Source organism: Loxodonta africana, chromosome 4 (assembly GCF_030014295.1).
Source record: "Loxodonta africana isolate mLoxAfr1 chromosome 4, mLoxAfr1.hap2, whole genome shotgun sequence".
Classification (NCBI taxonomy): domain Eukaryota; kingdom Metazoa; phylum Chordata; class Mammalia; order Proboscidea; family Elephantidae; genus Loxodonta; species Loxodonta africana.
Genome location: NC_087345.1, coordinates 152,838,920 through 152,859,931, shown reverse-complemented (window position 1 = coordinate 152,859,931; position 21,012 = coordinate 152,838,920). Strand labels below are relative to the sequence as shown.

The following is a 21,012-nucleotide window of genomic DNA, read 5'->3' as shown; positions in this document are numbered from 1 at the left end:
CATCTCTCCCCATCGCCTGTGGGCATAAGGATGGAGGAGAACTAACAACTAGTGATCCAGTCTGCAGGTTTACGGTGGCTAAACAGAAATACTTGATTCACCCTTCCCAGCTTCCATCAAAACATTCAGTCAAAAACAAACAAACAAAACCAAACCCCTTGCCATCAAGTCAATTCTGACTCATACCAACACTATAGAACAGAGTAGAACTGCCCCATAGGATTTCCCAGGAGCACCTGGTGGAGTCGAACTGCCAACCTTTTGGTTTGCAGCCGAAGTAGCTCTTAACCACTACACCATCAGGGTTTCCAGAACACTCAGTAGAGGTGTACAAATGGATGCTGGGAAAGTTGTCATGTTAGAATGTCCTGGGGAAAAAGCAGAACCTAAAATCTAATAGCAGGATGATTCCAATTTTGTTTAAAATATTTATCTGTTTACCTATAACCATAGAAACAACACTAGAAGGAAATATATTAAAATGTCTATGTGGCTATCTCTGTGGATAGAATTGCAGGTGATTTTAATTTTGCCTTTTTTTTTTGTCCCATAATTTTTTTAAAAGCTTTTCTGCAATAAGCCCATATTGATTTTAAACTTGAAAAAGGTGTTATCTTTAAAAGAAGAAGATGAAGGATGGGTATCCCAGACTACCTTTTGTCTTGTTGAAAATAAAAGAGCAGGCTCCCTTATGGCAACCCTCCCATCCGCCCTGCAGCAGATGTCATTGACCACATGGAACCCTCCAGAGGAAACTCTGCCACAAGTGAACCATTTGCCTGAAGTGTCTGGCAGGCGAGGGCTGTGTCCTCCACAGCCAACCAGCACTGGTGTGCTGCCGGCCTGAGGGTGGGGCTTTGGAGTTGCCAGATGTGCCAGCATCTTACCTATCTGTTGCTTCGGGGCTGCCCAGTATAATTTTTTGTTTCTCTTCGGTTCTTCTTCAAAGAAAATGTAGCAGTACCTGTTACAGCTTGGCTTGGCCTTTCTGCCTCGTCTCGGTTTACAAAAAATACCACAAAGCTAAATGAGCAAATAACAGGTCCTGACTTTTTTTTTTTTTTTTTTTTAAAGCACTTTTCTAAAGTGATTGATTTTATCTGGATAACATTCCAGAGAAAGGAGAGCTTCTTAAAGAAATACGTATATTTGAAAGTGCAACTCTCTAGAAAGTCTTACTTTCTTCATAAAAAAAAAATGTAATTTTCTTCTGCAGTTATGCCCAGGATTCAGGAGGTCTCCTTTATTTATCTTTTAATTGTCTAACTTTTTAAAATTTTTTATTGTGCTTTAAGTGAAGGTTTACAAATCAAGTCAGTCTCTCATACAAAAGTTTATATACACCTTGCTGTATACTCCTAATTGCTCTCCCACTACTAAGACGGCATACACCTTCCCTCCACTCTCCATTTTTGTGTCCATTCAGACAGCTTCTGACCCCCTGCGTCCTTTCATTTCCCCTCCAGACAGGAGATGCCAGTATAGTCTCATGTGTCTACTTGATCCAAGAAACTCATTCTTCACCAGTATCATTGTCTATCCCATAGTCCAGTCCAGTCCCTGTCTGAAGAGTTGGCTTTGGGAATGGTTCCTGTTTTGGGCTAACAGAAGGTCTGGGGACCATGACCTCTGGGGTCCTTCTAGTCTCAGTCAGACCATTAAGTCTGGTCTTTTTACGAGAATTTGGGGTCTGCATCCCACTGCTCCCCTGCTCCCTCAGGGGTTCTCTGTTGTGTTCTCTGTCAGGACAGTCATCGATTGTAGCTGGGCACCATCTATTTCTTCCGGTCTCAGGCTGATGTAGTCCCTGGTTTATGTGGTCCTTTCTGTCTCTTGGGCTCATAATTACCTTGTGTCTTTGGTGTTCTTCATTCTCCTTTGCTCCCGGTGGATTGAGACCCATTGATGCATCTTAGATGGGCGCTTGCTACTGGCTATCATTTTTACAGTAGCAGTTCACCAGGCCTTTCTCCTGCAGAGCAGCTGGGTGGGTTCAAATGGCCAACCTTCAGGTTAGCAGCCTATTGCAAACCACTTGTACCACCCAGGCTCCTTTTAGACTCAGACATACCTACTGCCCATTAAATCCTAGGTTCTTCCTACCTGGAGGCAATAGCCCACTTTGCTGCGCACATATGGACCTTCTGCTTGGTAAGGAGCCCTGGATCATGGCTTTGCTGGTGGTGATATTGGACAAGTTACTAAGAGTCTTCCTGTGTCTTTTTTGCTCTTACTTAAACCCTACCTATATGAAAGAGGCTGTGAGGATCAGAGAATGGCATAGTCACGAAGGCACTTCAGCTATCCCATCCATCCCTTCCACACTACAGCCTTGCTTTAGAATTTATCATTCCATCTTAATAACTTCCCTGCATTTCCCCCTCAAACCCCTGCCCCAACACACACACACGTCAAGGTGATCCTTTGTAATATCTTGGTTTCTTCAGGTCATCATCAAGAAATTCCTCCTCTTGGCCAGGCTGTGTTAGTCTTGCTGGAGATGAATTCATCATCTGGTTCTAGCCTCCCTAGAGTAGGGAACAGCTGGCCCCATGGTAAGGGGGATGCCTATGAAGAGCGTTGATATCTTAGAAAGATGCTGTATTAAAAAGTGATCACTAAGGTCTCACCAAATGTGCAATGAGTTTTGCATCCCACTATGTTTTTATTTATTATTTTAAAATGCAGTGTTTGAAGCGTGTCATGAAATATGGCTTGAACTTCTCATTGACACACTGTTGGATTCTATTTGTTCAAAATTTGGACAGTTTTGAAAACACCAATCAGTTTGTCATACTAGACTTTCTTTGTATTCTTTCATCCTATTTTTGAAGAATCTGTCTTAATTTATAGAAAGACCATGACTGAATGGAAGAGTGGAAACAAAGTGCTTAGCTGATACCTGACCATGTTAAACCCTCGATAAATTATATATTATATACGTAATATTTATTCATACCAACTCAAACCAAACTCACTGCTGTCAAGTCAATTCTGACTCATAATGACCCTATAGGATGGAGTAGAACTGCCTCTTAGGGTTTCCAAGGCTGTAAATCATTACAGAAGCAGACTGCCACATCTTTCTCCCACAGAGTGGTGGTGGGTTCGAACTGCCAAGTTTTTGGTTAGCAGCCAAGCACTTTAACCACTGCGCCAACAGGGCTCCTAGTCATACACAATATAAATAATGAGTTCTCCGAGGAGTTTCTCCTGCCCACGTCTCTTCTTTTTGAGGGGTCTCATTCTGGCCAGAAGAGGGCAGTGTTGCACATGTGGTTTCCCATGGGAACAGTGGCATCCCCAGCAGGCCAAAGCTCCGTATTGTAGGGACACTTGGCACTTTTTTTTTTTTATTGTATGCCTCAATGTTCAGGCAACAAGGATACAAAGATGAGTATGAAATGGGCCTCAAGGAGTTTGTGATCTAAGAAGAATGTTGAGAAGTACATACCCTTGTGCTCCGTGGTACTTGGTATGTGCTTTGTTACGTACCAGCTGGGGACACCGGGGGAAGCATTACGACAGTGAACCCGCAGAATGGCTATAAGATTGCCAGGCAGAGCTCAGCCCTCTGAGGCTCCGAGATGGGAAAGTACAAGGTGTATTGGGGGAACAACCAGCAGCCAGTTTGCTCTGGGCATAAAGTTGTGAGGAGAAAGATGAGAGATGAGACTGGAGATGTAGGCTGGGTCCAAGTCACAAAGAGTTTTAACTTTTTCCTATAATAATGGCTAACATTTAGTGAACATTTATTCTGTGCCAGGTATGGTTTTAAGCAGTTTGCAAGTAAGACTCACTAAATCCTTGCAATAACCCTGCGAGATAGGTACTAGTTTAAATTCCTAGAGCTACCATAACAAAACACACCAAAGTGGGTGGCTTTAAAGAATAAACATTTATTTTCTCACTGTTCTGGAGGCTAGAAGTCTAATTCAGTATCTCGGCCATGTCGATTCCTTCCGGCAGCACTGAGAGGAACGGTTCATAGCTCTCTCCTAGCTTCCGGTGGCTGCCAGCAATCCTTGGTGTTCTTTGCTGCTTACAGATCCATCTGCTGTCATCATCACAGGGCCTCTGTCCTCCCCCTGTGTTTGTGACTCTGTTTCTGTCTGTTGTTCTCTTTTATAAGATATCACTCAGAAGGGATTAAAGTTAGGACCCACCCTACTCCAATATGACTTCCTTTAATTTAACTGATAACATCTGCAAAGAGGAATCCTATTTCCAAACAAGGTCACATTTACAATGGAGTGGTTAGGACTTCAGCATATCTTTTTCGGGGACACAATTCAATCCATCTCAGGTACCATGATTATTTCATTGTACACAAGAGGAAACTGCGGGTTGCAGGCAGGGTTCTCTGGGAAGCAGACTCTGAGATGGAGATTAATGTGCAGAAGGTTTTTTAGAGAGTGTACTTGGGATCAACACCTAGGAAGGGAAGGGAATGGAAAGGAAGGAAGCAGGACAGAGCAGAGGGAGAAGTTGGACTGTGATGCAGTCTTAACAACGGGCTCAGCCTACCCCGTGGGACGCTCTGAAGCTGGGATGGCCCTTCAGAGTTGTTCCAAGTTGGCACGAGGGACCCCGGCTTTTACACCCTGTGTCAATCAGTTATTGTATGCCAGGGAAGGGGCTATGACCTTAGGTGAGGTGGTTCCCTTAAGCCAGGGACCATTTCTGGAGAGGGACTTGGCTGGGCGCTGTCAGCTAGCAGCACTCCAAACAGCTGGGGGAACAAATCCTTCAGTCCTCTAGCTGGATCTGGGTGATGTGGCACAGAAGCCACCACCCTGAGCTTAAGAAGCTTGCATGAAGTCACAGTGCTTGTCAGTGGAAAAGGCAGGATTTGAACCCAAGGCACTTGGCCTCAGAATTTGGGCTTTTAACCATTCCACAGTGTACATGGTGGGGAGCCAATGGATATTTCTCTAAGCATACAGAAGTTGGGACTGAAGCCTAACTGAAGCCTTTTTGTAGTAACAACATAACTTAGATATTGTTACACGGAAATTCATAAGGAGCTGCTTTGTTCTTTATGTGCAGCCACCACCTGTCCATCAGTGGAGGCTTTTGTGTTGCTATGATGTTGAACAGATTTCAGCAGAGCTTATGGACTAAGATATACCAGGAAGAAAGGCCTGGCAATCTACTTTCACAAATGAGCCAATGAAAACCCTATGGATCACAACAGTCTGATCTGCAACCAGTCATGGGGATGGTGCAGGACCAGGCAGTGTTTGTACTATTGTGCATGGAGTTGCTATGAGTCGGGGACTGACTCGACAGCAGCTAACAGGAGCAAAACAAAGCTGTAAACCAAAACCAAACCCACTGCCATCGAGTCGATTCCAGCTGATTGCAAACCTACACTATAGTTTAACGAGTCCACTCTTGGGTATTCTTATATTGTTTTCAATCTCCTTATATAATAAATAATGCTGTAATATATGTGACATTTTACACACATGGGAGTTTTTCTATAAAAGACCCAGAATTACTAGATCAAAGGGTAGATGTATATATATATATATATATATATATATATAAAAAACCTGTTGCGGTGAAGTCGATTCCGACTTATAGCAACCCTACAGGACAGAACAGATCTGCCCCATAAGAGTTTCCAAGGAGCACCTGGTGGATTAGAACTGCCTACCTTTCGGTTTGCAGCCACAGCACTTAACCATTACACCATCAGGGTTGATATATAAAAAAAAAAATTTTTTTATAGAGGTTTACATTCCACCCGCAATGTATAAGTGTTTCCCCAAATCCTGACTCTTTGATTTTGCCACTCTAGCATATGAAAAATAGTATTTGATTCTGGATTTAATATATATTTATCTTATTATGAGTAAGGTTGAGCATCTTTTCATATGTTTAGGAGATATTTATATTTCTTTTTCTGTGACCTACCCATATTCTTTGTTTTTCTGTTTGAGGTTTTGTTCTTTTACTTATTGATTTGCAACAGCTCTTTGCTACAATATGCATGGCAAATATTTAGATTACCTTTTTAAAAACAAAATCATACAAGGAACCTAAGTATATAAAGCAAAAGAGAGTCTGTGCTCATATTTGCAGCTGGGGGCGGGATTTCTCGGAGAGACTTCTATACTCCAAACATGGAAGTACCAGTTGCCATCTTGAAACTCCAACTCATGGTGATCCCGTGTGTGTCGGAGAATTGTGCTCCACAGGGTTTTCAATGCCTGATTTTTGGGAAATAGATCACCAGGCCTTTCTTCTGTGATGCCTCTGGGTGGACTCCAACCTCCATGGTTTTGGTTAGCAGCCAAGAGCAGTAACTGTTTACACCACCCAGGGACTCCATATGGGGTGAAAACCCAACAAGGGGCCCTGAGGCTTGAACTCAAGCATTGGCAGTGAGTGGGAGGAAGAGCAAAGCGGTGTGGAGGTGGACTCATATGTGTGTCCTTGTCCTGGGGTGAGGCTGTCAGTGCCCTTGGAGTCTGTTTCTGGGAGGTTCCACACACTCAGGGCAACTTCCTGGGAGAGATTTTCTGAAGTTCACCTTCCTCTTCCTCCATGCTGTTTCCCCAGCTCATGTGTTCCTCGGTGCAGAAGGCCCTGTTTGAGGAAGAGGACCACGTAAAGAAACTTCAGCAGAAGGTGGCCACCCTTGAGAAACGAAACAAGCAGCTCCGGGAGCGGGTGAAAAAGGTCAAGCGGTCTTTGCGGCAGGCTCGGAAGAACAGCCGCCACCTGGAGCTGGTGAACCAGAAACTCAACGAGAAGCTGGGGGCACCCGCTGGCCGGATCCCGCACCTCAATGCCCTGAAGCCCGAGCACGCCCGTGCCAGCTATCTCCGGGGGTAGGGCTCGGGCCACGCGGACGGAGCGGGCTTAGGGCATTTCCTGTCAACAGGCGATTGAAAATGATGGTGGTTTTCTGTGTGTACATATTTCAAATCTTATACAGGATATTTTTACTATGCATTTGGTAGAGTCTACTTTGTTAAAATGGCAAGTTTGCTTTCACGTTGGTTACTAGCCTTGCTGTCCTCAGCATCACACCTCACCTGCTGCCTGCCCTAGCCCGGTGGTGCTCTGAAGTTCTCTGTTTGCCTGCAGGTCAGTTCTCAGCTTCCAGTCACAACCCCTAACTGAGGGATGGGGGAAAGGGCAGTGAGTGGGGAAAGAACACTAGATGTGCCAGAGAGCCAAGGGCTTAGCCTTTATTTCAGCAGGGTCGGTGGGTTCTAAACTCTAAGCTTCAGTACAACCTTGATGGGCGATCTTAAGCAAGTCGTAGAACCTTCTGGAGCCTCCTTTTCCACATCATCGGAAGGGAGATGGTAGCATTGCAAAGTACCCAAGGATGTATATGAATAAATATGCGCACGGCATCTCTACCCAGCCAGCATTTCCCTCGAAGCCAAGGCACATAAAGGCTTCGTGAGCTCATCACAGGTAAGGGAATTGAGTTGGGAGTGGGGCAGCAGGTAATTAAACAGGATGAATTATACCTGATTTCCAACACCATTTACCAGAGCTGAAGATAATACTTATGGGTCACTTGACTCTAGAGGGGAATTGCAGTTATAAGCCTGTCATGTTTCATCAAACCACGTTTCTATATGGGGGGAGCCTGAGCAATACCTCACCCCCTGCTAACTCCTAACGTATTTGTTTGCTCCGTAATTGCTTCTAACTTCTCCAAATTCAAAGTGAACTGACCCAATACACTGTAAACTTCCATTCTACAAAGACCCCTTCTTACACGTTGGGCTCAGGTGAACTTATTCCCATGCAGACTCTCCGGAATCTTGTTCCAGACAGTTTTATTTCTTCTTTTCAACGTAAACACTTCCCATCCACCAGCGCTGTCTATGCCCTGACAGCAATATTTGCACATCTGTCATGTGTCTGTACATTGGTTCCTATACATAATCACAGCACTTCATCCTCTTTAAAAAAGAAAACTTTGAAAAGAATTTTAAAAAGAAATTAGTTGCCTTGGAGTTGATTCTGACTCATGGCAACCCCGTGTGTGCAGAATAGTAGTACCACAGTCCATGGGGTTTTCATGGTTGTGACCTTTTGGAAGCAGATTTCCAGGTCTTTCTTCTGAGGTGCCTCTGGGTAGATTAAAAGTGCCAGCTTTTCCGTTAGTAACTGTGCACTTAACTGTGTGTACCACCCAGGGACTCTTTAAAACAATACTGCAAATAAAAAAGACTCTTCACTATACCTGATCACTGGAGGCCTTGACATAGGCACATGCGATCAGGTCGCAGTTGTCTTATTAAGTAGTCAGCTGTGCAGCTGTCTCTTGGTCATCTTCTAATGGTGACTTCCCAAACCAAGTGCTATTCCACTGGCAGAAACTGCTGCCTCCCACATATGAATCTGGCACCCATAAATGACCCTAGGTACTGTTGGGCCCTGGTTATACTGTCTTCTCCATCAAAAATGACAGTTGCTATCAGATTTACATTCTTCCTTTAGGAAAACATTGTACTTCATGCCCTGGCAGCCATTCTGGGGAGATGACCCGTGTGTTCACTTGAGTCTTGGTGGCAGGCTGCTGCTCGGGAGGGAGTAGGGGATATAGCCAAGCACCTTGGGGAGAAGTCTGTGCCCTGTATTGGATGGAACAGGGGGTCTTGTTCACGGGTACTTGCATTTCCAAGCTTCTGCTGCTGCTTTGTTAGTTGTATTCTTCATAGGATGGTACAATAGGAGGTGTATCCTCTAGTTTATCCTTCCTGGTGACGTTTCATTATAGCAATGCCGCATCCACCCAAGGGAATGATAAGCCTGAGGGTGATTTACAGCAAGCACTTGAGGGACTTTGGAAGCTGGGTCCCCACAGATGCCTTACGTTCTGCTTTTTCAATAAATGTGAGCAGTGATTTCAACCACAGCAACCAGGCAATGTGTGTTTCTTTTGGGTCAGGGAGGTTTCAGGATTTCCAGCTTTTGCCTGGAAAAGTGATTTGAGATCCTTTGGGGGAAAAGCCTGGGGCATTTAGGAGCCTGAGTTCAAGCTCTCCTGCTGTCCCCGTCTGGACATGGCCTAACCCTGACTCTCCCCAGGTTCCCATCTCTCTACACACCTGCAGCAAAGCAATATTATCCTGACCTGCTGCTCACAAGGGACAAGCACCTCCATTAATCAGTGTCTCCAAAAGTACACTGAGGTCTGTTGCCAAAGGGAACTCCCCAGGTATCTGTTATCTGTTGTGTTGTCATCTCACCCCAGCCTTTGCCACCTGTTAACTGTACTGGTAGGAATTTTTCATGCGTCTGACTCCAAGAATACTCAGAACTTGGCCGACTTTCACCAGCCTGTCCTGGCACCATCCCTGAGATGCAGGCCATTGCTTAGTTATACTTTGTGGTACAAGGAGGCCAGTGACTTTTCCAAAGTCACATAGTTAAGCGAGAGGCAGGTGGAACCTGGAACCTTTAAACCATAATCACCAGGAGTCACAAACTGGCAGCACATGGGCCACACCTAGCCTGTGGGTGAGGTTTCTTTGGCTTCCACAGTGTGTTTGAACGTGAATGCCCTTGGCAGGACTCCAGTTTGAGCCACTGTCTCTAATGGCCCCTATTATTTTAGTCCAGATTGAATTTATGGTTCCTGCTTGGCTGCAGAAGTTAATAGGGGCTCTCATATCTGAGGTGCAAGGCCCAGGCTAACTTTGAGGAGAGAGAATACAAACTCAAATCACAGTGATCTGGGATCAAGTTGTTGGCTCAGCAACACTCCATATCCTATGATGGTTTTACAGTAAAAAATCAATCAATCAAACACCCAGCAGGTATTTCGTCCTTTCACAATATAGGAATATTATCTCATTTACTATTCCTAACAATAAAATAGTTATCCCCATTCTCCAAGAGTAATCTGGAGCTCAGAAAGTTTAAGAAAATTTCCCAAGATACGTAGCTAGTACACGTGGTCAACCAAAGATTCAACTCCATCTTCATTTCTCTCTATACTTACTCAGCTGTACAATGGGATAATAATCATTCTTACCTCAAAGACTGTTATGAGGACTGATTGAGATTATACATTTAAATGCTTAACCCAGTGCCTGGTACGCTGAAAGCGCTCAATAGATGTTACATATAATAATAATTTTTATTATTAATATTCACCTAAAAGGCCCAATATGTGTCAGAAATAAGAGAATATTAGGTGGGATTCCATATAATTTTCTTTTCAATCTTCATCTTGAACTGTAGCTTCTTTCCCAATCACTATAGAACTTTTCTAGGTCTTATCATTTTTCTTATTCCTGAGCCATCTCCTTTTCTTTCACACTCAGTAGTTAATCATTCCTTTACATTTACCGATAAAATATAATCCATCAGAAAGTTTCCTCAACATCCTTCCCACTGACAGACTAGTTTTACCCATCCTTCTCTCCTCTCTCGCACCTCACCTCTCTAGGGCCAAACCTTTTCCCTGTCTTCTTGAGTTCATGTTGCTCCCCTCCAATATTTCCCTTTTATCTGACTCTATCAATATTTCCCTTTTATCATATATTTTCCTCTTGAGGACTCCTCCAGCCATACTCAGATCTACCCTTCCTAGGAAAGAAGCCAAAAACATACAAACCACAACAGACCACAACTACAGTAACAGTCATCCTTGGCTCCTGATTCTCCCTGATGTTATTACATTAGCTCTGTTCTTTAATCTATGACTGAATTTCTTAAGGAGTCATCTATACGTGCTGACTCACATTTTCAAACCTTCTATTGCCTCCTTGGTTCATTGGAATCTAGTATATGGCCACACTGCTGCTCTCAAAGGGATAAGATTACCAAGTTCATCTTCCCCCTGATCTTATCAAACTTTAAATTTGCAGCATTTGACACTATTCACCATTATAAATTTCTCTGAGGGCTGCTTTTGCTGTATCCCATAAGTTTTGATATGTTGTATTTTTCCTTTCATTCATGTCAAATCTCCAAAGTTTTGCCATCATACTTAATGGTGGAAGACTGGATACTTTCCATCTATTATCATGATCAAGACAAGGATGTCCTTTCTTTCCCTTTCTACTTTACATTGTCCTGGAAGTTCTGTCCGGTGAAATTTGGCACAAAAAAGAAATAAAATCATCTAAATGTGAAAAGAAGTAGTAAAACTATCTCTATTCACAGATGACATCATTTTATATAAAGAGAACACTATTAAAAAGCTATTGGAGATAAAAGATGAGTTCAGCAAAGTGACAGGATACAAAATCAATATACGATAATCAGTTGCACTTCTATACATTAGCAATGAATGGCCCAAAAATGAAATTAAGACATACTTGCATTTATAATAACATCAAAAAGAATAAAATACTTAGGAATAAATGTAACCAAGGAGTACAAAACTTGTACACTGAAAAGTACCAGAACATTGTTGAAAGAAATTAAGGAAAGACCTAATAAATGTAAAGACATCCCATGTTTACCGACTGGAAGACTTAGTATTGTTTAGATGGCAGCACACCCCAAATTGATACATACATTCAACGTAATCTCTATCAAAATTTCAACTGCCTTTTTACAGAGATGGACAAATTGATCCTAAAATTCATATAGAAATGCGATGGACTCCAAATTGCCAGAATAATCTCAAAAAAGAACAAAGCTGGAAGATTCACACTTTCAAAGTTCAAAACTTACTACAAAGCTAAAGTAATCTAAACACTGTGGTACTGTCATAAGGATAGATGTACAGAACAATTGAATAGAATTGAAAGTCCAGAAATAAACCCATACGTTCATAGTTAATTGATATTCAACAGGACTATTTGATGGGGAAAGAATATTCTTTTCAACAAACAGTGCTATGGCAATTGGATATCCACATACAAAAGAATGAATTTGGACCCCCTATTTCATGTTGTTGTTGTTGTTAGCTGCCGCCAAGTCAGCTCCCACTCATAGTGACCCAATGTACAACAGGTCAAAACACTGCTCAGTCCTATACCATCCTCACAATCATTGCTATGTTTCAGCCGCTTGCTGCAGGCACTGTGCCAATCCATCTCCTTGAGGGTCTTCCTCTTTTTTGCCAAACCTCTACTTTACCAAGCATGATGGTCTTCTCCAAGGACTGGTCCCTCCTAATAACATGTCTAAAGTATATGAGATGAAATCTCACCGTTGTCACTTCTAAAAAACATTCTGGCTGTACTTTTTCCTAGACCGATTTTTCATTCTCCTGGCAGTCCATGGTATGTTCAATATTCTTCGCCAACACTATAATTCAAAGGCATCAATTCTTCAGTCTTCCTTATTCATCATCTAGTTTTTGCATGGATTTGAGGCGATTGAAAATACCATGGCTTGGATCAGGTGCACCTTCGTCCTCAGAGTGACATCTTTGCTTTTTAACACCTGAAAGAGGTCTTTTGCACCATATTTGCCCAATGCAGTATGTCGTTTGATTTCTTGACCTCTGCTTTCATGGGCTTTGACTGTAGAGCCAAGTAAAATGAAATCTTTGACAACTTCAGTCTTTTCTCTGTTTATCATAATGTTGCTCATTGGTCCAGTTGTGATGATTTTTGTTTTCTTTATGTTAAGTGGAAACCCTGGTGGCATAGTGGTTAAGCAGTTAAGCAAAAGGTCAGCAGTTTGAAACTACCAGCTGAGCCTTGGAAACTCTGTGGGGCAGTTCTATTCTGTCCTATAGGGTCGATATGAGTTGGAATCAACTCAACAGCAACAAGTTTGGTGTTTTTTTTGTTTGTTTTATGTTAAGGTGTAATCCAGACTGAAGACTGTAGTCTTTGATCTTCACTAAGTGCTTCAAGTCATCGCCACTTTTGCAAGCAAAGTTGTGTCATCTGCATAATGCAGGTTGTTAATGAGTCTTCCTCTAATCCTTATGGTGCGCTCTTCTTCATATAGTCCAGCTTCTCAGATTATTTGCTGAGCATACAGTTTGAATAAGTATGGTGAAAGGCTACAACCCTGACACACACCTTTCCTCATTTTAAACCATGCAGTATTCCCTTGTTCTGTTTGAACAACTGCCTCTTGGTCTATGCACAGATTCCTCATGAGCATGTCTAAGTGTTCTGGAATTCCCATTCTTCTCAGTGTCATCCATAATTTGTTGTGATCCACATAGTTGAATGTCTTTGCATAGTCAATAAAACACAGGTAAACATCTTTCTGCTGTTCTCTGCTTTCAGCCAAGATTAACTCAAAATGGATCAAAGACCTTAATGTAAGAGCTAAAAATATAAAACTCTTAGAAGGAAACGTTAAGTGTAAATATTCATGACCCTGGACTAGGCTACTGTTTCTTAAATATGATACCAAAAGCACAAGTGACAAAAGAAAAAAAAAGATAAATTGGACTTCATCAAGATTAAAAACTTTTGTTCATCAAAGGACACTATAAAGAAAGTGAGAATAGGAGAAAATGTCTGCAAATCATATATTTGATAGGAACCAATCAAGAATATACATATATATATATGAAAACTCTTACAACTCAGCAATAAAAGACAAGCAACCCAGTTTAAAATGAGCAAAGGATTTGAACAGACATTTCTCTAAAGAAGACAAATGACCAATAAGCACAGGAAAAGATGCTAAACTAAAAAAAATTAAAAAAACCCAAACCTGTTGCCATCGAGTCGATTCTGACTCAGCGACCTGGTAGGACAGAGTAGAACTGCCCCTTAGGGTTACCAAGGAGCACCTGGTGGATTCGAACTGCCGATATTTTGGTTGGCAGCCATAGCTCTTAATCGCTACACCACCAGGGTTTCTGAAAAGATGCTAGACAGCATTAATCATTAGAGTCCATGGACTCTCGAAAACAAAACCAAACCCCTTGCTGTTGAGTCCGTTGCGACTCATAGCAACTGTATAGGACAGAGTAGAACTGCCCCATAGAGTGTCCAAGGAGTGCCTAATGGATTTGAACTGCCGGCATTTTTTTTGGTTAACAGACATAACTCTTAACCACTATGACACCAGGGTTTCCCCATGGACTCTAGGAGAATGCAAATCAAAACCACAGAGGGATACCACTTTGTACTTACTAAAAAAACTAGGATGGACATAATTAAAAAAAGGAAAATTACAAGTGTTTTTCAAGCCGTGGATAATCGGAACCCTCATACATTTTTGGTGAGAATGTAAAATGGTTTGTTGCTATGGAAGGCAGTTTGGCAATTCCTCAAAAAGTGAAACATAGAGTTACCATATGACCCAGCAATTCTACTCCTAGACCTATACACAAAATAAAATAGGTGTTCAAACAAAAATGTATACGCAAAAGTTCATAGTAGCACTATTCACAATAGCCAAAAGGTGGAAACAAGCCAAGTGTCCATCAACTGATGAATGTATGAAGAAAATGTGGTATATCCATACAATGGAATATTATTCATCCATAAAATAGAATGAGGTACAGGCAGTTGCTGACTTAACAACATATCTGAGTTACAACGAACTGTACTTACTGCACTTACGGCCGTCCATTATTTTTTTGTACATCTTATTAGTAATAAGTACTGTGTACAATGTTGCAGCACATAATTTGTTGATGTCATCATATCTGTAATTTTACACATAATGTTTCCAACCCCCAAAGACAAATAAAGATCGGATTTATAAAAATACTGATAATAAAAGGCAATAGTAATGAAAACTAAAAAAAAAAAGGAGGTATTTGACTTAATGTCAGAACTGCCTTACAAAGGCATCATTGGGACAGAACCCTGTTGTAAATCAGGGACTACTTGTAGTGATTCAGGCTACAGCGTGGATGAACCTTGCAAGCATTATGCTAAGTGAAAGAAGCCAGACACAACAGGCCACATACTGTATGATTCCATTTATAGGAAATGTTCAGAACAGGCAAATCCAGAGAGAGAGAAAGAAGATTAGTGGTTGACAGGGGCTGGGGGAAGGGAGGATCTGGAGTGACTGCTAGTGAGTACGAGGTTTCTTTTTGGAGTGATGAAAACGTTCTGGAAGTAGATAGTGGTGATGTTTGCACAACGTTGTGAATAAACTAAAATCACTAAATTGTATACTTTAAAATGGCTAAAATGGTGAATTTTATGTTATACTGAATTTATCCCAATTAAAAAAAAATCACCATTTTAGGTCCTCCTGCCTTCCCTTTCTTATCATACATACTCTCTCATTCTGAACCAAAATGGAAGAAATTCACCCAGAGCCCAGCGACTTTGCTTATATGATTCCCTCGGCCTTTCACCTTGGCCTCGCTTTATCCCCTGAGAAAATTCTATTCAAGTTTCAAAATCTTGCTCAAAGGCTATTATGATTCTCATTCACCATAGCAACTGTTGTAATCCTTTAATATTTTATAAGTTGGCAGTGGGTGGCTATTGAGAAGCCTTGGATTACCCGATCTAAGCCCAACTGGAAAGTTTTGCTAAGTATCATTTGATTTGTGAAGCCTTTCCTGATCCACTAACTAGAATACATTACTCCTTTCTCTGAAGTTCCATAGCCTTTGAGGCACACTCTTATTCTAGCATTGGCTACATTTTTGTTGTTGTTGTTAATTCTTTGTGTCCGTCCCCTTTACTAACTTGTAAGCCTCGTGAGGGCAGGACCTGTGGCTAATTCAGCTCTGAATCCTCAGTGGCTAGCACAGCACGGCCCTAACCAAATGCTTGTCAAGGAAGGATGAAGGAATGAAGAAGGCAGTATCATACACCACCCCTTCCAGAATTTTAAGAACGGAGACATGAAGGGAGGGAGGCAAAAGACAACTCTCTTCATCACCCAGGCCCCCTCCTCTTCCTCCACAACCTGGTCTAGCATCTTTCCTCAGCCCTGGCCAACAACAGAGGCAGGAGTGATTACTCCACGGGTTCTGGGCTTCTTTCAGCTGCTGACCTCAAGAAAAAGTCTACCTTCACAACAGATTCTTCCATTGCCAATATCCTAAAGCAGCTGAAGTGCCATTATCCAAAGCTATTTTTCCATTTATAAAGGTTCAGCCTCTTCCTTGCTTTCTAACTCTCCTTGACACAGGCACCTACAAAATATCCTTGAAGTACCATCAGCTCTCCACCATTTACAACCAACACATAAGAAGAGAACAACTTGAAAAAGTTATTTCCTGGCAAAGACTTTCTCCAGGGAAGGGGTTGAAAAAAATCTTGCTTTTCTACCCCTGACCCCTTACTTCTGCTGCCACCCCCCTGGTGTCTACAGCACTTGTTGGCCCCAGTGCTGAAGGCTGAACAGTGAAGGGATAAAACTCCAATTAGTTTGTCTGCTGCTTTCTTCAGCTTTCACTAAAGGCTCAAGAAGACTGAAAAAAAGGAACTAAAATGAAACTTCAGATTATCTATTTTTTTTTTCCAATTAATCCTGCTCCCCATTAAAGGATCTTGATTTGGCTGCATCACTCCGTCCCCAAGAGATGAATCTCCAGTTGCCATGTGGCTAGGCACGAACTGGATAGCCTGGGATTCCCTTTCTTCCAGTCCAATAAAATGAGAAAATTTCAACCAGACACGTAAATGCCCTTTTCTCTTATTAAAAATCTTTTCTTAATTGTGTAGCTGGGTACTCTGAGAGTGGCCTTCAATATTTCTGAACCTTTGAATGCTAGAAGCAGGGATAAAACTGCCATTCTGAAGGTGGCAGAATATTTTATACCGTGATTATAAACTATTGGTTCTCAACCCTAGCTGCACATTAGGAACAATTGGGGAGCTGTAGACAAAAGGATGCCTACCTGCCAGCCTGCCCCCTCCCCACCTGGAATGGTTTCCAGTATCAGTATTAAAAGCAAAACAAATCCAACCAAACCAAACCCCTTCCAGATGATGATAATATGCAGCCAGAGTTGAGAATGACTGCTTTGAGGGCAAAAGAGGTTATTTTTCTATGGGATAAACACTTTATTCTGGGAGGAATTATTTTAGGGAACCCCCTTGGTAAGAAGATATGTCAAGGTACTTGAAGTATTTTCTGAATATTGGTAAAGTGATCCAAGTGCGGATACTTGAGACTGATGTATTAGCTATCTACTCCTCCATAACAAATTGTTATAAACTTAGTGGGTTAAAATACACATTGTTTTGTCTCACAGTTTCCATAGGCCAGGATCTGGACAGGGCTTAGCTGAGTTCTCTGCTTCAGCATCTGTTACAAAGCTGCGATCAAGGCACTGGCCAGGCCTTCAGTCTTATCTGAAGACTCAACTGGCGAAGGATCCATTTCCAGACTTGCATGGTTGTTGGCAGGTCTAGTTCCTTGCAGGATGTTGGACTGAGACCTCAGTTCCTTGCTGGCTGTTGGCTGGAGGCCATCTTCTGTTCCTTGCAATGTGGGCTTCTCCAACCTAGCTGCTTGCTTCATCAAAAGACAATAGGGGAAGTCTGTTAGCTAGAGGAAAGTTGTAATCTTATATAATCTAATCAATAAGTGATATACAATCACTTTTGCCATATTTTATTGGTTAGAAGCAAGTCACAGGTCCTGCACACACTTAAGGGGAGAAAAATACACAAGGACAGGAATACTAGGAGAGGGGATCAGTGGGAGCCATTTTAGAGTCTACCTTAATCGACTCGATGGCACTGGGTTTGCCACCGCTGGGCTTTAATGATTCAACTTAAGGGGTTGAATAGTGTAAAAGCAGGTCTGGTGGTGTAGTGGTTAAGCATTTCGCTGCTAACCAAAAGATCAGCAGTTAGAATACACCAGCTGCTCCTTGGAAGCCCTGTGAGGCAGTGCTACTCTGTCCTATAGAGTCGCTATGAGTTGGAATTAATTCCACGGTAATAAGTTTATTTTTTGTTTATGGTTATGGCAAGGAGGGCAAATCCTTATAGGTAGATTTTTATCACTGTCCCATTATTCCTAACCCACCATCACTGGTTGTTTGCTATTTTTACTAAAGACAACTAGCAACACTGGAGGAAGCTGAAAATCACAGAATCATTGATAAGTTCCCCTTGTCTCCTGGATGTAGTCCGGCATCCAACAAAGAGCCTATAAGACTCAATTAAAAACACATGGAATTCCACGGTATAAAGTAACTCTAAAGATTCTCTAGTCCAACTCCAATCCATACTCAGATCCCTTTGTAAAATAGTGCTCTCTCTGATGGCTGCTTAGGCTCCATAGGGAAACTTCCAAGGATAGAGAGACTTTCACAAACAGAAGTCCATCATTGTGAGAGGAAAAAGCACAGTGCTGAATTTCTGTCTTGGTTCCTTGGAAATGCTTTCTCTATCTATGATGCCACAGAGATGATTTAGCTTCTCTGTACTAGTCTCCCCGCCAATAAATTTAAAGTTTATCTACCTACCTACCTACCTATCTATTCATCTAGCTCTATCTCTCTATCATCTATCATCTCTGTATCTATATTTGCTGTCCAACAGTGGCCTCTGAAATAGATGATAAGGATTTAATTTCTACAGTTGCTCAAGCACATGGATGTCTTCCCAAGTGCAGCTTTACCTAAATCCCACATTATTGTTTGCAAGCAGTGTTTACAACTGGTTTTCTTTGTAAGTTCGATTTTACTTTGGATTCCCCAAGGCAGTTTCTTTAATGGGAGTTAAAACTCAGACCCAAGTGTTTAGTTTGGAAGAGGAAACCTGTTGCAAATCTCTGGGTTACCTAATCCAAGGCCAAGTGGAAAGTTTTTCTAAGCATCAACTGAAGGGAGCGGCCGGCTCGACCTTTTCATGGCTTTCATCCAGGTAACCCCTGTCAATGTCCCAGAGGTATAAACCTTTCAGATACACCCAGTCGGCCTGCCTGCCAAGAACTATGAACCACGGAAGACTTCAGAGGGAAAAGCAACACATCACAGTTTGAGATAGATTTTTTTTTTAATTTCTTTCTTTTTTTTTTTTTTTTTGCTTGTTTTGATCAGGCGCATCAGTGATGAGGAGTAGAATTCTTGTCCTGCTATCACTGCAGAATTTCATCCCATCCATCATTCACCCTAGCAAGTAGTGTGAGCTGGGCCTCCAGGAGACTTCCCTTATCTCCACACCATGACTCACAGCCCACCAGTAGCATACAGCAGGGTCACTGATGGGGGCAGGGACTCTGGGTATGGGGGAGGGGTGACAACTGGCATTCACCTTGGGAAGAATAGAAGTTTCTCCCACAGTGCTTACTCCCATCACATAGAATCTATTTCTGCTTGAAAAATCCTGTTGGTCATGGTTACACGTTTTCAACCTATGCAATTGGTCACTTTTTCATTTTACTTCTGCAGTAGGACTTTCAAAGATTGGATTCTTGTCCTTTATTATTATTTTTTGGTGGGGGGGGAGTGGTGGTGGTGATAATAAGGAACATTATAACCCACAAATCAGAGCACATAAAAAGCAACTACATAGCATTTCAGAAAGAACCATCTCTGAAGAACAGGCTTTACTCGCAAACTCATTTTTACCATTTCAGTGTTGGACACCAAGTGCTGTCAAGCCATTGGGTTGTACACATTAAGCATTTCTCAATTTCAAATAATCAAATATCAGTGAGCTTTAGGGATTGGGGAGTCACCAGTTCTTCTTCCCTGGAAACTCAGGCTGCAAAGATTTAGCCTCTTCTTTTTCTGCTTTCCCTTTCTTGTGACTGACACATACAGACATTTCCAGCACTCTATCACACTATTTAGTGAAGAAGAGAGCTTTTTCATCTCACTAAAAAGAGGCATAAACAATATTTCAAAAGAGAAACAAATTCTAACATCTCCCTGCATACATCACGATTTCACTAAGCCTGTGAACTCTGACTTGCTGTTGCGGGATGGAAACTTCGCCAGGTTTTCCCTTTGTCTTAATGTCTCCCCGTTGGCTAATCCATATGCTAAATTCTTCAGAAAAGAAGCAGACCCCTAGTTCAGGTTAACAAAAGTCTTCACCATTTTAACTTCCACTTTGAAATTTTCCTGCCACTTCATTGTCTACTTTTTTAACTGGGCCCACTGTGTTCCTTCTATCTTTCAATAGATTTGAAGGATAAAGCTTGCTTGAGAAACCAGAGAGCTGTGTGATATTTTCAGCTTCCTCCTTAGGAGAAGTGCTGGTGCTTAGCTTCTGATCCAGTCTCTCTCATAGAAGTTGGATGCATGCTGCATTCCCAGAACTCTCTAGTGTGTTGGGTTTGAACATAAAAATAGCCTTCTTCCCTGCAGGGGATAGATTATGATTAGAAATCTTGAAATACTTTCTCAATTTCATTTTCCATAGAAGGGGCTAGATTTTAAACCAGGCAGTTGGCAAATAGCCACATGGTTTTTCAGTGTGCTGGTCATGATGTCTCATGAGAACAACTCAAAATGCTTACAAGAACCTTTCATTTCAAGAGCTGAGCAGGAAGTCAGAGTGGATCCATCCATCTCTGCCCCATGATCCTGCTAACAAGGATACATATGCCACAGTGCTCAGTGATTAATGCAAATGGCACCAGTGTCCACAGGTCTTGGAAATTTGCCACATTGCTTGTCTCCATACTCCCTGATAATTGTTCCCTGTGCCATCTTTAGAAAACTGTTTCTCATCTTGGACTGAGAGCTTAGTGATCTGGAATAAGACTGCCCCAGCCCATGCTTGGAAACCCTCATGGTGTAGTGGTTAAAAGCTACGGCTGCTAACCAAAAGTTGGCAGTTCAGATCCATGAGGCACTCCTTGGAAACCCTATGTGGCAGTTCTACTCTGTCCCATAGGCTCGCTATGAGTCAGAATCTACTCGATGGCAGCAGGTTAGCCCATGCTTGGAGCTTAAATTAATCCACTCTGAACCATGATCTCAGAGGCAGCTCATTAATTTCTTCAACAACTATTTATTGAGCACCTACTCTGTGCCAAGCACTGTGCTAGTTCTGGCTGAGAGTGATGACCAAGATAGGCACGTTCCTTTCCATCATAGATTCAAAATCCAATAGAGAAGAGAAACAATACCATAAACTCATACATGAGTCCTGTGAATGAAATCAACTGTGTTCTGGTTGCAGAAATAATACTAGTGGAGGTGGAGAC

General features: G+C 42.0%; 1 protein-coding gene across 1 annotated transcript in view; it reads left to right on the top strand.

The window, feature by feature from the left end:
- Positions 1-9,510, top strand: part of CCDC3 (coiled-coil domain containing 3) — a 115,968-nt gene extending 106,458 nt beyond the window's left edge. The window contains exon 3 of the mRNA XM_003410733.4: positions 6,571-9,510. Coding sequence (XP_003410781.3) covers positions 6,571-6,846 — 276 coding nt within the window. The 3' untranslated portion in view covers positions 6,847-9,510. The remainder of the gene's footprint in view (positions 1-6,570) is intronic.
- The last annotated feature ends 11,502 nt before the right edge of the window (positions 9,511-21,012 follow it).